Below are 15682 nucleotides of genomic sequence, written 5' to 3'. Positions count from 1 at the left end.
AAATTATATATACATCACCATATCGTCCAGTCTTCTTTTAATGATATAATTGAGTAAGTTAATGCAACCTGGACCCGGATAAGCGGTATAAAAAAGCCCATTATGTGATGATAAGAGCAAGCGTTTGTGACCGGTCTGATGGTGACGACTGAAAAAGTATTTAACAGCCTCCTGCACCAACAATCCACTATTGCAACAACAACAATGATGAACTCGAAGTTTATCAGTGCATAAAGTAACTTACATAACTAAAATTACTGCCTACAGTAGGCAAAAGAAAATATTTAAGATTTCTTTTAATTCAAATGAACACCGGTTAGCACTGTCGCCTCACAGCGAGAAGGTTCCAGGTTCGCATCCCGGCCTGGGCCCTTCTGTGTGGAGTTTGCATGTTCTCCCCGTGTCTGCGTGGGTTTTCTCCGGGTTCTCCGGTTTCCTCCCACAGTCCAAAGACGTGCAGGTGTTCGGTTCATTGATGACTCTAAAATTGCCCGTAGGTGTGAATGGTTGTCTGTCTCTGTTTGTCTCTATGTGTCCTGCGATAGACTGGCGTCCTGTCCAGGGTGGACCCCGCCTCACGCCCGATGTCAGCTGGGATCGGCTCCAGCACCCCCCGCAACCCCAACCCAGGGACAAGCGGTTGAAGATGAAGATGAAGAGACCTTCTGGGGCTTTTTTTTCTTGGGAAACTGAATTTATAAGAGTTTTTAAGACCTGCAAATTGTAATTTGACTGAATCTTATTTAATTAATTTGTATGTATTTGTGTGATTCTTGCACTTTCTGGGTGGTATCTTCATGGTTTAATGCACTTATTGTAAGTTAATAGGGATAAAATAGTCGCTAAATTAATGTAATTTTTTGTAATTTGATTCCATTTCTGGCCATGATAGTGTCGTAATTTTGTAAATTATTATAAATTCCTTTCTAAAGATCCCAAAGTGGATTTTACTACAATGTCAGCAACCTTTTTTTCGATATGTGCGTCACAGAAATGTACTTTCCACTCACCATGAATAAATCTCTGGCTTCTAAATCTACGGCGAGGAGGAAGGCCTTCTCAAAGCGCTGGTGTCTGCGGAGAGAGAGGGGACAGTTAAATGACAACAGCCTGACAATAAAGAAAAGACAAACATCAGTATAGAAAAATGCACGCTGTTGCATTTAGATTTGCAGATGGAAAGGTCAGTAGAACATAGTTCCTCCTCCTTTCTGTCTGCACACAGACACACTTCAATCAACCCATTCCTCTGCGCACAAGACTGTCAATAATTGAACTGAGAGTAGCGAGCCCTCGTCCTATTATCCAGAATTAAAGCTGGGAGAGAGAGAGAGAGAGAGAGAGAGAGAGAGAGAGAGAGAGAGAGCTGTATCTCCCAGCACAAAACACCTCAACTTTCCCTGTCTAGAGCCAACATGAAACAAACAAACACAAGCGGCGAGAGGAGGTGTGTGGGGGGCTTCCTTCATTTGATGTTGATGGAGAGAAAAAGAATGCAGGTAGGTGATAAGAGAGGAGAGGAGGAGGGATGCCAAACAACGCTCCGGCTCTGCTACAGAGGAAGAAGAAAGAGAGAGAGAGAGAGAGGAAAAACGGGAGGTAATTGCAGGATGGAGAGCAGCGAGCAGCAGTGTGTGGGAACAACAGGGTCTATTTCAGTCAAACAGGCATTTCAAAAGGCTCTCATGGCAGAAGGGAAAATGAAACAACAGTCTAAACAGGTGCATGTGAGGTGCTTTGCCTTATGAATGACTCAAAGCTGCATCAATTTCCTTTTTAGATTTTTTAAAATAGCAATAGTGAGCGGCAAATAGGCAGTATTAAATTGTATCTGCAATGGATGTCATGTTTTTTGGACGCTATTTATTATTCTAATTCTGCACCCGATTAAATGTTCTGGTAATGCCTTAAAAATAGTCTGGTTGTTAGTATATTAGTCTGTTTATGTAGAGCTTTCATGATCATACGCAGCAGCTTTCAATCACTGATTAGATAATTACTGATCTGTAGCACGATGGAGGATCAATAAAAGAAACTCTTACTCGACCGGGGCTGCAGCTAAAGATTATTTTCATTGTGGATTCATTTCTCGATTTCTTGATTACTTGTTTGGTCCATAAAATGTCAGGAAATGCTGAAAAATGTCAATAAAAAGCCCAAGATGACGTCCTTAAATGTCTTGTTTTGTCCACAACTCAAAAGATATTCATGAAAGAAACCAGTAAATATTCACATTTTAAATGCTGGAATCAGAGAGTTTTGACCTTTTTTTCTTAAAAAATGAATTAAAACGATTAATTGATTACCAAAACAGTTAATATAATACTTAATGTCCTATTGGTCGACTTATTGATTAATCTATTTAATAAAGAGATCTGTAAAACTGAGTTTCTCCAAAAAGAATAATGCAAAAGCTCTACTTTAAATATTATGTTTTATAGAGATCTGCTTAAAAGTTTCTTGAAGATCAGCATGAAAAAGCTTAAAAACGACTCATCAGCTTAAGAAATCTTAGTAAATGAAGTTCAAAACAATCGATTAGTCGACTAATCAACTAAGAGAGGGCAGCAGATGCCTAAAACGGCATTTATCTCACTTCAGATGATCAAATTTTGAGCACAGCAACAGCACAGAGAAGGTGGCGATACCTGAGAAGGTGGTGAAAAAAGCGGCGGGCACAGCTGCTGATTGGATCCCTGTACTCCAGCATCACAACATCAGAGAGAGGAGCAGCCGGGGCATAAAACACACCCAGAGCTGCTTCCAGTTGGGCTACAGACAAAGCAGAAAAACACACAGAAATATAAATAAATGACAATACAATGCATCAGGATTTAGAAGATTTAGTGCATTGGGAAAGATAGGAAAGATTATTCAGATATAATAACGTTTCAAAACAGAGACCCTCGAGCAAAGAAAGCCTTATTCATTAAGTTCTAATTAACAGCAACAGAAAGTTAAATATAATTTGTATATATATATATATTTGTATTTCTATTTTATCTCCTTTATTTCTTTGTTACGACGCTAGAAAAATAAATCTGCTGCTACTGACGACTATCTAACAGGAAGTGCTGGACGCACCCTCTCTCTCCGCGTTCAGCTCCAGCCTCAGCAGGTGATTGGTGATTGAGCTCAGGCCTCGGAAGCACTCGTCTCCCATGATGCTCCAGTCCATGGCCTCCAGGAAGCCCAGTGCCTCTCTGACCTGGCCACAACGCAGCCGCTGCTGCAGCATCTCCTCAGGACCCATCTGGCCTCCGGTCAGAGCTCCTGTCACATCAAGTCAGGGTTTTAGTTTATTATTATGTGAACTACAGCAAAGAAAACGGCACCAGGATCTCTTTCATGTCTCTGACAGTCTGAGGAAATGATATAACATTTATATATGGGGACCTCCTGTCCGGTCTTTATGTCTGATGTAACACCCTTTCAAAATACTTTGTCTGGGTCCGAAGACTCTGCTTAACAAAACGCAGCTTTTAAGATCACTTCTTTCTTCAGTGAGGCAAATTTTCATCAGATAGGAAAGCCGTAAAATGACAATTCAATCAAATTTGTTTAAACAACGGGGAACACAGCCTCGCAGCATTGTTAAAATACGAGGGTTGGACCGGCTTGGACCTGGAAACAGTGTGTTGAAAAGGCAAAAGTCACAACTTCATGATTGGAGATCAAGCGTCAACTCTGAACACTGGAGAGCCAAAAACTGCAGTCCCTCAAACGGCCACTTGAGGCTCTAAAAGCAAGTCAGTCCCCAAAGACCTACATGTTAACATCCCCAACTTTACAGCAGGGGTGCATTTTTAAAAAACTCACCATCTTGAATCATATTAAGGCTTAAAGTTATACGTAATTAAGGGTGTGGTTATGTGAGTGACAGGTGGGTGCCTTCAGAACAGCCTCATCCACGCTCCAGCTTTTAGGCCGTGTCAGGCACAGACATTATGTGCTTATTAATGCTGTTTAATAAATAGGTATTAAATAATGAATAGATCACTGTGCATTAGCTCTATTTTTTTCTGAGCCAATAACAAGACCCAGCAGAACCAGAGGGGCTCGGACTTGTCGACCAAAAGCGATAGAAACAAAGTAAGAAAAGTGTGTTTCCTGTTTGAAAATTAAAAATGTACATCCAACTTAATAAATTATTTTAGGTTTTGTCCAAGTAAGACCTTCTGATCATCATAAGAAAGTCAGTCAATTTGATTTTAAACTGGTTTGTGTCGCTGATAAATCTCCACAGCACTGATGTTAAAGTACTAATCTGCGAGTTTCAAATGCAGCTACTGAAAAAACAGTTTATACTTTCATCTAATTTTATGTTAAACAAAAAAAGAAAAGCTTGAATACAGAGGCACGCAGCAGCCCTTTCTGTGTGTGATCATGCAGATTATTCCTGAAGCGTCCAGTGGATCGGTCTGAACTCTGAAGCAGCAGTAGATTGGTTGGACGGACATCGACTTGTCAATCAATGAGTCTGTTTAATCCTTGGCGTGTGTGTGTGTGTGTGTGTATGTGTGTGTGTGTCTCCTCCTCACCATCTATTTAAACACATCTGAAAAACAACATCGAGCATACACTATGTATGAGAAGAAATGCTACAACTGATTAGACCTTTTGACCAGAGGTGATTGATTATGCTTTTGTCTGTGTGTGTGTGAGCACACTACGACTCTGCTGAATAATGGAAGGACACGGGTTTTGTACTCTTCCCGGTAGCAGAGGTGTCTCGTTCTGCGCGTCAAAATGCACGTGTGTGCTTGTGGCTTTAGGGAGCACACATACGGGAGGTGAAGGTGTTGAATACCAGGGGTGATCAAGTCACAATGGACAATTGAATGTGCAGAGTGCTACTTCTTTTGGGAGAGGCGGATGTGTGTGTTGACAAGTGTATTTTAACTGAAACTGGCTTCACTGCCAAATAAAATGCTAATATTTCCACATAAATGCTACGTTAAGTTGAGCTTATATAGTCACTGAACAGTGTAGGTGACTGCTGACAGCAGTACTGTCAATGGGCCAGGCTGCAGGAAGGCAAAGTCACCACCGACTCTTGTCTAATTAATTGGAGAAGTTATGTGTGTATATGTGTGTGTGTGTGTGTGTGTGTGTGTGTGTGTGCGTGTGTGTGGAAAGGGGGAGGGGGTGTTTGAGCAATTAAAATGACAAGCTGGCAATTAGCAAGCCCCCAAATCCCCTTAAGAGCGGGCTAATGTGGCTAATACATCAGCTGAGGGTAGTGCGGTTTGTGTGTCTATGTTTATGTGTGCGTGTGTGTGTGTGTGTGTGTGTGTGTGCGTGTGTGTGTGTGTGTGTGTGTGTGCGTGCGTCTAGGGGTCCTTGAGTTGGGCGTTAACGTCTGCTCTAAGCGAACTCTAATCAGAGACAATGGATCATTGTAATGGCAAGGACAAGTCAGTTCTCTCCCACACCTGTCTACACTAACTTATTTGAGCAGCACCGTCAATGCTACTGACAAAAGACTTGAACTGTTAGGATAAGTATTAAATTATTAAAGACAGCAGAGCATTAATGTCTTCTTAGATGAGATAATTAGCCATTAAAGTGTTGCACATTCATTCAGTAAATCACAGTTTGGTTTAAATGTGTGTATAAGAGATGGAAATATCAAGAAATTAGAGATGAGACGAGTCAATAATTAACATTTTTGGGTTTAGTAGACACACGAGTCGATTAAAAGCTGTTTGTTTCCTTAGATAAACTTATAAAACAGCAGCTTGTTCAGTTTAGGCCCTTCTTTACGTTACCTATATGCCTGCAGAGAATTTTTTCCTGCTTCAGCTTGCGCCCCTTACTTTCTTTTTTTAACACTAGTTATGTAATTCTTCATTAAACATCAAAAATATTTCACATCCTGTCAAAAAAAAAGGCTTTGCAGCTCATTCCCTGCTTTGCCCTTCGTCAGCCTGTCCCGGTGCAGGCCCAGCCGTGGCCAACGTGTGCCCAGATGAGATAACTCGGTGCAGGCAGGAGGGTGGTGTGTGTAGGGGGGGTGGGGGGCACAAGGGAGGGCTGCCTCCTATGGAAAAAAGAGACGTTGGAGCACGGCCAAGTCTTTCTTCCTCGCCGTCTCCCGACTCAACTCCTTCTGTCATGTAGCGGGCCTTATGAAACAAGTCAATACAGAGAAGGAGCGCGAGCAAACAAACAAACGTGTTGGAGTGTGTGTGTGTGTGAGCAGAGAAGCACAGAAATAGAAGAATAAGCACACACACACACACACACACACACACACACACAAGCACGTGTTGGGGGAAAAATTATCATCGAGAAAAGACGTGCAGTGACTTTCTTCATCAAAACCTTGGCAGACGATCAGAGGAGGGGAAGCTATTGTTGGAAGACACCCTCCCCTTTCCCTGCACACAGGCAAACACAGTTGGACACACACACACACACACACACGCACACGCACACGCACACGCACACACACACACACAAATTCAAATGCACAATCTTCTACCTTCCTCCATCCACCCCCACACTCCTGCTTTCAAACTTCAGCAGAGAGCCGCGCGCCACTGTCACATCTTCTTTCCAAAGTCACAATTAAAGACGCTGAATGTGTGTGTTTTTGTGTGTGTGTGTGTGTGTGTGAGTGAGTGAGTGTGTTAGAGGGTGAGGTGGCTGCTTCGGAAGTTTGATTGGCAAACTTTATCTGGGGGCCCCGAGGGACTGCGCAGCCACTGTAAACGATTTATCGGAAAAATGCATCCCAGGATGCACCTGGGGGGCTCTTGCCCCGGGGCGATTATTGAATGACCTCTGAGAGCATGACTCCTGCTAACCTTCCCGCCCGTCAACAAATTAACTTCCCTCAGCAGTGGAGAGGTAAGAGGACGACCCCGTTCAGCAGCCGTATTTACACAGCGGGGTTCAGACAGAGTGTCAGATTCAAACAGAGAAGGAGCGTCTGACGGAGGAGGGGACGCCTTCACCAGGAAGAGACGATTGTGGTGGCGTGGAAGCTTCGTACAGGTTCCCTATTTTGAATCACTGCATGTAAGGGGGGCTACTCTAGGCAGCATCTTAATCCGTGCGTCCGAAGACAAGTTCTGGCTCGACTCGGTTTGACTCGGTGTGTCAGCACAGCTCGACTCGGTTTGACTTGACGCATCATCACAGCAAGGGTTTGGGTTTCCATTACAGCAGGACTACCGGCTTGAGGTGCGTCTCCGGTGGCTGTTCGGGACAGGCTTGAGGTAGCTCAGTGCATTTTGGCAGTTTTTTATATTTTTAAACATTAGTATTTTTGAAAGTATTTCTAACGTCATAGAAATAACTGAGAGTGAATCTTGTGTTTTGGATTAACATAAAGTCTGTTTTTGTTGGTTTCTATTCCACAAATATTGCTATAAGTCATTTTGTCATTTCACCCACCTAGTCTGAATCTCAGTGCTGCCAGCGGTCCCCCATGGAAGGCCAACATCAGTACATCTCCTTCCAGGCCTGCCGTCCACTGCAGTCCCTCCAGGTCTCCACGGCAGCGCAGGTGCTGATCTAGTCTCAGCGTGGCAGCTGGAGCTACCTCCTCCGCTACCAGTGCCATGCTCACAGGTGCCAAGCCCACATCAAAGCACATCAGGTCCCCCTGCCCTCCCCCTACCACGACCACAGCCCCAGCAGGGTGCCAGGCGAGGAGGGTAGGCGGCACAGGGCAGGAGGCCAGTAGAGAGACCCCCCGTCGCTGGTCATACAGGACCAAGGAGGAGTCACTTAAGCCCAGGAGAAGAGTGGTCTCAGACGGGTGACGTAAGCAGGAGACAGGACGGGATGGAAGCGGGATGCGGGTGACAGACATGCGGTGAAGGCGCCCTCGGCCACACTCGTAAACACAGGCTTCGGCCCAGGAACCGTCTCTGGATCCTTGGGGTCCTGCAGGTAGCTCCACTGTTAGCAGCTGGTAGGGCTGCAGCAGGCTGAAGCGGCAGTCCAGAGGATCGCCTTCTGTCCGCAGAGAGCCGAGGACCTTTGAGAGGAAGAGAACGATTTCAGAAAGTGTTCAACTGATACTTAAACATCTCACCTATAAATCTGATGTGACCTAGCGATGCACAATAACATCTAATGCAAACTGATTTCTCTTCTCTTACAGTTATTATGACACATTCACACCAAATATGTTTCAACAAATGCATGTATGGATGGATGATTGGATGCATGGATGGATGGATATCAATAGAAAATAAACTGCATGAATCAGAATCATCCATCTGATATAATTGTTTTGCAGTATTAAGCTTAATGTGGAGCCATGGGGTAAATTCTTTTTACACCAAGACGTCTCGAATATAAATGGCCAATTTAACAGAATTAAGAAATCCTGTATTCTGCCACAGTGGCCTGGGAACGCCTCGGGATCCCCCAGTTAGAGCTGGTTAATGTGGCCCGGGAAAGGGAAGTTTTGGGGTCCCCTGCTAAAGCTGCTGCCCCAACGACCTCACCCCGGATAAGAGGCTGAAGATGAGATGATGTTCTGCCAGAGATGGGAGGGGTTACTCGATTTACGCACTGACGTCATCTCCCCGTCTCCTTCAATCTCCTTCTACAACAAAGTTAAGTAAACACAAAACTAATTGACAGAATTGATTATCTAAAAAAAAGAAAAGTGATGGGTGCTTCTACAAGAGCTTCCATTCTCAACAAAATGTGGAAAAATACGCATTAACGGGATATGACGGACTATGAAGATATGTTTTACAGAGGGTCGTATTCAGATGGGACTAGTTTTACCTGAGGGATTCTTTCCGGATGGTTTTACAGAAGGTGAAAACCATTGTATCTTTACTGACATTCTCCAGAATAATTACTGACATGAAGCATTCTGACGGGACTAAAACCTCTGGTAAAAATGACCTTACCCTACGTCCCCACATTAAACTAATCGCGTCCGAATAGAGCTTTAGTCAGACAACTGAAAAGACAAAATAAGTTATATTTACATCCAGGGAGCATAACATCGACCAAAGTATTGTTATGTTATCCAGTATGAGTCTATGTTCAGCATACTGTAAATGTTAAACTCTGAAAAACAGCGGGAAATAATACTTCACTACAAGTCTACCAAGCTTAGATGAAGTCCGACGTTTTGTTTTTATTCTTCCTGTATCGTCCTTAAATCTCCCTCCTGAGTTGCGAGTGGGTCAGAGGGAGTTTTCAGCCGATACCCTCTCAGCAGTCAAGTGCCACTACACATCTTATAGGCAACACAAAGCAAACTTGAACTTGTAATTTTTTTTTTTTTTAAGCATATTCTTCTATTTAGGGATTGTAAGATGCTGACCTGTGCCAGTACTGTTGATAAAACCCGTCTTTGAATAAAATACGTATAAGGAACAAGTGTGAGAAAAAAACAGAGACGAATAAATGAGCCATACCATGACAGCAGCCCCGAACCCCCCCGGAGATGGAAGAAATAGAGCCTTCCACTTTGCTCATAAACAGCAGGCTGTCAATCAAGACAGATGATGATAAGAGCTCCATTTTAACTCAAGGTCAACAACATCTTCTCCCTGAGCATGCCGCGGCTTGGCACCCAGCACCCGGCGATAAACAACCTCCTCTGTTTACCTGCGTGAGGAGCCAAGAGCTCAACACTAGACATGGTGACGGACAAGAAACAAGCCCCCTTTTCGAATATAAAGAGGATGAGAAAGCTTGGACTTATTAGACAAATGGTCAAATTCATAACTCAGATTATTCGCTCCACAGCCAGTTGGTGGTGGGAGTGGGCACAATGGCCCTGCCAATGCAAGCAAGCAAGCAAGCAAGCAAGCAAGCGAGGGTTGACACTGATGTAGAAAGGCCGTGTCACGGGTGGTAATGTCGATAAAACACCCACAAGGAACCAGGAAGAGGAGGCGGATGACAGGAGACGTCAGCCTGTGCTAAATTGCAGCCCAACAGTTCCACAGTCACTAACAGAGCTTTGTAGGAGGGATTTCACCTAACCAAAGCCTCTATCAGAGCACTGCATTGACCATGGCAGCTTTGGCTAAATGAGCCCATTTCTTTTCGCAGTGTAGACAGAAAGAAGGATCGGCTGCCTGCCTGTCTTTCCTTTCCTTTCGCAAAGCTGCCCGGCCCAGTTTTTTGGCAGGCATTGCCAAAAAGGGACTTAGAGGGAGGAAGGGAGTTTGTTTTTTTTTTTGCCGTGGTCTACAGCAGGAGAGAAGCAGATGACTGTCCTCCTGAAAGCTTTTTTCTTCCTCTCCATAATCCCCCAGAGCTAGCTCCTGCTGCTCCCCAGGGGGTGGGTGCTGTGTGTGTTTGTGAGTGCGTATATTCGAGGGGCTCAATTCATGTACGAGGTTGGGTATTCCTCGGGAGGGTGCGGTTTCTCTGGATGGCTACATTTCCTCAGGGACAAAGTGACACATGCACTGAGTAAACTCGCGGACAAACACATAGCGAGCGAGGGTCCGTTGAGTCCATCACCACAGAATGCTGTCACAGGAATCACAAGACCTACTTCCACTCCACAAACCCTGACCCCCTCCCTCCCAACCACATCTCATCCTCTCAGCTTTTCATCCCGTCCCTGGCTTGCTAGTGCCCGCTGTGCCAGCATGCCACCGTGGCACCATCAGGGATGAGGTGCAGCTGATTCAGCTTTGCCTCCCCCGATAGGTGACCCTTCAAGGGAACGAGAAGGGGGGCAGTGTCAGCTAAAGCTCAGAGGAAGAACAGCAAATACTGCACAGCCTGGTTCAACCTGCAACCGCCAACATTTCAAAGAGTTCGAGATCAGTGTTTGTTACTATTATGACACAAAATACAGACAAAGTTCAGTCACTTTATTATTCCAGATGGGAAACTTAATCTGAAGTTTGGTGCACGAGATAAATTAAAAAAAAAGGGGGATTAACACCATTATTGTCAGAGGAGATGTGGTGGTTAGCACTGTCGCCTCACAGCAAGAGGGTTCTTGGTTTGAATCCCGGCTGGGGCCCTTCTGTGTGGAGTTTGCATGTTCTCCCCGTGTCTGCGTGGGTTTTCTCCGGGTTCTCCGGCTTCCTCCCACAGTCCAAAGACAAAGACGCGTGTAATTGATGACTCTAAATTGCCCGTAGGTGTGAATTGTTGTTTGTCTCTGTTTGTTCTTTATATCAAATATTCAGCACCTAAACAGCAGCTACATGATTTGTGCCTTGAGCTCAACAGGACCTGGACTTTGAATGCCTAGTTGCCTTTTAAGTGTTTCATAAAAGTGCGATATCTAAAAAGGATGCAGTCTGTAAATCTCACCAGTGCTACAGTGTAACATGTAGAGCATAAACTGCATCTCACACTCTTTTACAGTCACATTTATTTCAGTCAGCACAGCATCATTTTGACCCCGGTTCATTTTTTACGGCCACACTTCACGTTTTTACATTCTGTGTGGACCGAGCAAAGGCGAGCAAAAAGGCCCCTGAAGGCAACACAGCTGATTAGGAGATTAAGAGCATGGCACTCAAAGACTTTCAGGGGTTGTGGGGTTTCAAGAAACTGCAAACACTTGTGCTGCAGTAAGCATGATGAGACATGAACACCGGACAAATGATGACAGACAGATTCATCTGTGGGGATGGGAATGGAGGAAAGAATTGAGTAACAAATTGGAACCGGTATAATTTTCCTCCGAGCTTATCATTTCCTTCTATAGGTGACGGCATGTTTTTCTGGCAGTTGCACGTTGCAGAACAATGACCTCAAACTCTTGCGTCGACGCTGCTGGAAACTTTCAGCACGAGGGAGAAGAAACAGGTCAAAACATTAGCGCCACGACGGCAGGTTTAGCAGATTTTTCAGGCAATCGATAAGGAATCGGACCGTAAAGAATCAATAATGGCACTGGTTTCAATGAAATCTGCAGCTGATTAGTGGCAGGTGGCAGGGAGGAGTATGAGAGTACAGCTCATCCTCACAATACTGAGGTTGTTCAGTTTATCTCCAACTCTTTTATCATTTAAAGACTTTGCACCTCTGTTAAAAACTGCTACATGAACAAAGTCTACTGGAAGTCAAAACAACAGGCAGTCTTCGAAAGCAGTGTGGAGAAAGGACCTCTGATATACAGTACGCATGTGTCATTTTAATATATATATATTTATAGACTCTCCAGAATATAAAGTGACATGTTAAGGTACTGTTATCGCTGGTTCTGAGAGCACAACACAGAAAAACGATGAATAAGGTCAGAGAGGGAGCGAGCGAGTACGTGAAAGGATGTGCAAGAGAGACAGAAAGAGAGGGATGCAGACGGACCGAATTATGCACAAAAGATGATGAGAAAGAGTGGAATGGGAGTGAGTAAAAGAGAGAAAAAGAGGGTGGAGACACGGAGAGAGAAGATGCAAAGAGAGCAGAGAGAGCGAGAGAGAGAGAGAGAGAGAGAGAGAGAGAGAGAGAGAGAGAGAGAGAGAGAGAGAGAGAGAGAGAGAGAGAGAGAGAGAGAGAGAGAGAGAGAGAGAGAGAGAGAGAGAGAGAGAGAGAGAGAGAGAGAGAGGCCTCTAGTAAGTAGCTTTCTCCTGGTTATTGGTTTCAGTGACTGGTCAAAACTATTCTTCTCCATTCTTCTTGTCTCTCTCTCGCCGGCACCTTTTTTCCCCCTCCGTGGCGTGAAAGATAAAGCGGACGGGCCCAACTGTGTGGCTGGCCCTTGTTCACAGCAGTGGCCTTTTCAAGCCAATTTTCAGCTCACGGAGCAGAGAAAGACAGGGAGAGACGGGCAGAGAGAGACGGAGGGACTCGGAGGAGAGTCGAGGGATGAAGGGATGAGGAAGTGTTGGCGGGGAGGAGGAGGCAGGAGGGGGGGACTGGGAAGTTTTAGGTGTGTGAATTAGGGTTAGTGTTGAGGTACTGATGTGAGGAAAATGCACAGGCACAGTTGGATTACTAACCAAACTATTCCTCACACCTTAACTGTCATAATTGGTACCACTGATCATAATTGTAGCGCAGAGGAACATTATCCACTGGACCTGAAACTGTGGAAGCACTGGGATTTTTTAAAAGCGGCGGAGCTTGGGAGTAATTCTGCACTTTGGATTCCACACCCGACCCTTTCATGGTGCACATTATGATTGCAGTGCATTGCTGGAAAATGTGCTTTCTAATGTACCAATTCAGTTCTGCAGCTTTTTATGGTTAGAGGCCATTTCATACTGTTAATTTAGCTTCTGGCATACTTTTAATCGTAGTGTTGTCGAGGAGATGTAGTACAGATTGAATGATTGCAATTAAATCTTCCTTTTATGCTAATTATTTTAGTTAAGGCTGTATTATATGTTTAGGGTTTTCTTGTTTTGTGAGATGTAAATTCCATGACGTCGCTCATGATGAACAGAAATCACATGAATGCAGAGAAACTGTTTCGTGACAGATAACAGGATAGTCATGTACGCTTTAAAATGAAGATACTCACATACAACCACAAAAAAAACATACAACATTCATTTGGTGTTTTCTTTTCAATAAGATTAATAAATTCCAGGGAATGGTTTGTGTGTTTGTGGGGGGGTTAAGGAGGGAAGCATTAAGGAAGGATAATTAAAAATGTTAACTGGATGCATACAAACAAACTATGTATGTGTTTTTCTCTCCTTCCCACCCTCCACCCCCCTGCATGCCACAGCTCCACTTATCAGCGTGAGGAGGAGAGAGAGAGGGGGGGGGGGATACGAATTAAGACCACATAGGGAAAGAAATCAGACTTTTTTAATGCCGAGAGACTGGCTAGAAAATTGGCTTAGTGCGGCAGATAGCGAACTGAACAAAAGGAACATATATATGAGCTTGAAGTGATTGAAGTAGCTGGCGTCTCCCGATGTGTGCCCGGCGTTTGATTCCCGCCACGGCTCTTACATAAACTGCTCGCTTAATTTCACACCGCGCATCTGAAAATGACAACAAACGCTTTCATTAGAGCGCGATGCCGCAGCCCCACGAAGACACTTTAATGTTCTTGAAGCGTGGAGGAAGAAGGAGGAGAAGGACGACTGGGTGGTGGTGGTGGTGGTTGTGGTGGTGGGGGGACAGAAGGAGACGGAGAGAATAAACTAGGTGAAGGAGTGTGATAAATGTGAAGAGCGTTCCAAAAACAAGAAGCGGTAAAGCAGGGAACAGCATCTGCTTTGCTTATTTCAATATTCATGTGGCCCCCCCTTCCCTCATTCCCTCCTGCGTGGATTTGTTTTCCTAGCATGCGATTGGTAACGCTCATCTTTCCTCTCTCTCTCTCTCTCGTAGACTTTCCTCTCTCTGGTGCGGTGAAATACTTTGCATATGCTTACAGTACGTGGAGTATAGACTTAAGCCCAGTTTGGTAATTTGGGATCTTTCATCTGCTTTTGGCACGAGGACAAATCCTACGTTGACATAGAATCGAGTTACGGGGTAGGGGTTTTTGCCAGAGGCCATGACAATATGTGTACGTCTGAGTGTGTGTGGATGTGTAGGCGTTCTCCTTCACGCCGTACCTCCCACCCCAGCGTGGCCTTCACATTATCAACTTAAATCAGTGCAGCAAGCAGGTGAATGATTTTCTTGAGGCAAAAAAAGCATTACAGTGAGCATCATTTCATTTGCTTTTGTTGAATATGTAAAAAAAACACAACAAATTAGCCAATTTTCTTCCAAGTCAAGGGTTAAAGGTCAAAAACAAAGGCATTAATGGACCAATGGTGAATACGAAATACCCCATATTTCCATCTACGGTGAAAAAAAAGTCTGTTCTGGACACGAGAGGACCCGCTCGTCATGTGGATATAAACGGCTCATTCTACTTTCAGGTGATTCTACTCTGATAAAAACACAATTATGAATATTATATCATGAGGTCCTTTGAGTGAAGTCAAGGCAACAACATATTTTAGCAATCCTTTCTGGTTTCTGTCACACAGCTCTGTATCTAAGCAGCCATGTCCTGACGGCTCAAAGGTGGGATATGTAACAGTTACGATGTTTTACAGGGTGCTGACTCGACTCGAATTGACTCGACTTTGCTTTTCTGTTGAGGCGGCGATCCGCGTGAAGGTTTATCTTCAGTGGCGTGGCATTTTGGGTCAACAGCTCTATGTTATGGTATGGTCTATGGTGTATTTTGGACATTTTTGTACGTTTAAACATCAGTATTTCTCATGTCACAGAAACAACTGAAGTGAGTGAATCTTTGCGTTACTGTGTGTTGTGTGTGATGTTTTTACTCTTATTGCCGGCTGTCTGGAGCTCTGTGTGCCGCTGTTGATGGCAGTGAGGTCCGCTGGTAGACAACAGCTTTATTTTTAGGTTCCCGAATATGTAGGATACCGAATTCACGAATATGTAGGTTATTACTACAGACACTCCTGTTCTTACGTCACAATACCTGGTGTTGCCAAGCTTTGGACCCTTATTTCCTCTCCACCATGACTCCTTCTAGTTTCCAGCAGCGTAGACGCATGATTTTGACGTCATTGTTGTAAAAACATGCGGGGTATTGATGAAAGGAATCGTGCGCTCAGCGGCAAACGATTCCAGTTCCAATTCGTTATCGGTTCTCAACTGGAAGTGGTTCTCGAAAAATGGTGAATGGCTTGGTACAACAGTCCACCTGGTGATTTAATGCTCGATGTTAGAATAATTGTGACTTGAATACTTTAAATCCTACATTTAATTCTAGCTTGTGGTTGGAGAA

The 15682-nt window shown here is 44.3% G+C and overlaps 1 protein-coding gene across 1 annotated transcript in view; it reads right to left on the bottom strand.

Moving 5' to 3' along the window:
- wdpcp (WD repeat containing planar cell polarity effector) overlaps positions 1-15682 on the bottom strand; it is a gene marked incomplete at its 5' end in the record, with an annotated part of 63563 nt that overhangs the window by 26589 nt on the left and 21292 nt on the right. Inside the window, 4 exon segments of the mRNA XM_083923379.1 lie at positions 1011-1074; positions 2649-2772; positions 3085-3273; positions 7405-7993. Coding sequence (XP_083779505.1) covers positions 1011-1074; positions 2649-2772; positions 3085-3273; positions 7405-7993 — 966 coding nt within the window.

This window comes from Echiichthys vipera (assembly GCF_963691815.1).
Source record: "Echiichthys vipera genome assembly, chromosome: 11".
Classification (NCBI taxonomy): domain Eukaryota; kingdom Metazoa; phylum Chordata; class Actinopteri; order Perciformes; family Trachinidae; genus Echiichthys; species Echiichthys vipera.
This window is presented reverse-complemented; position numbering and strand designations above follow the sequence as displayed.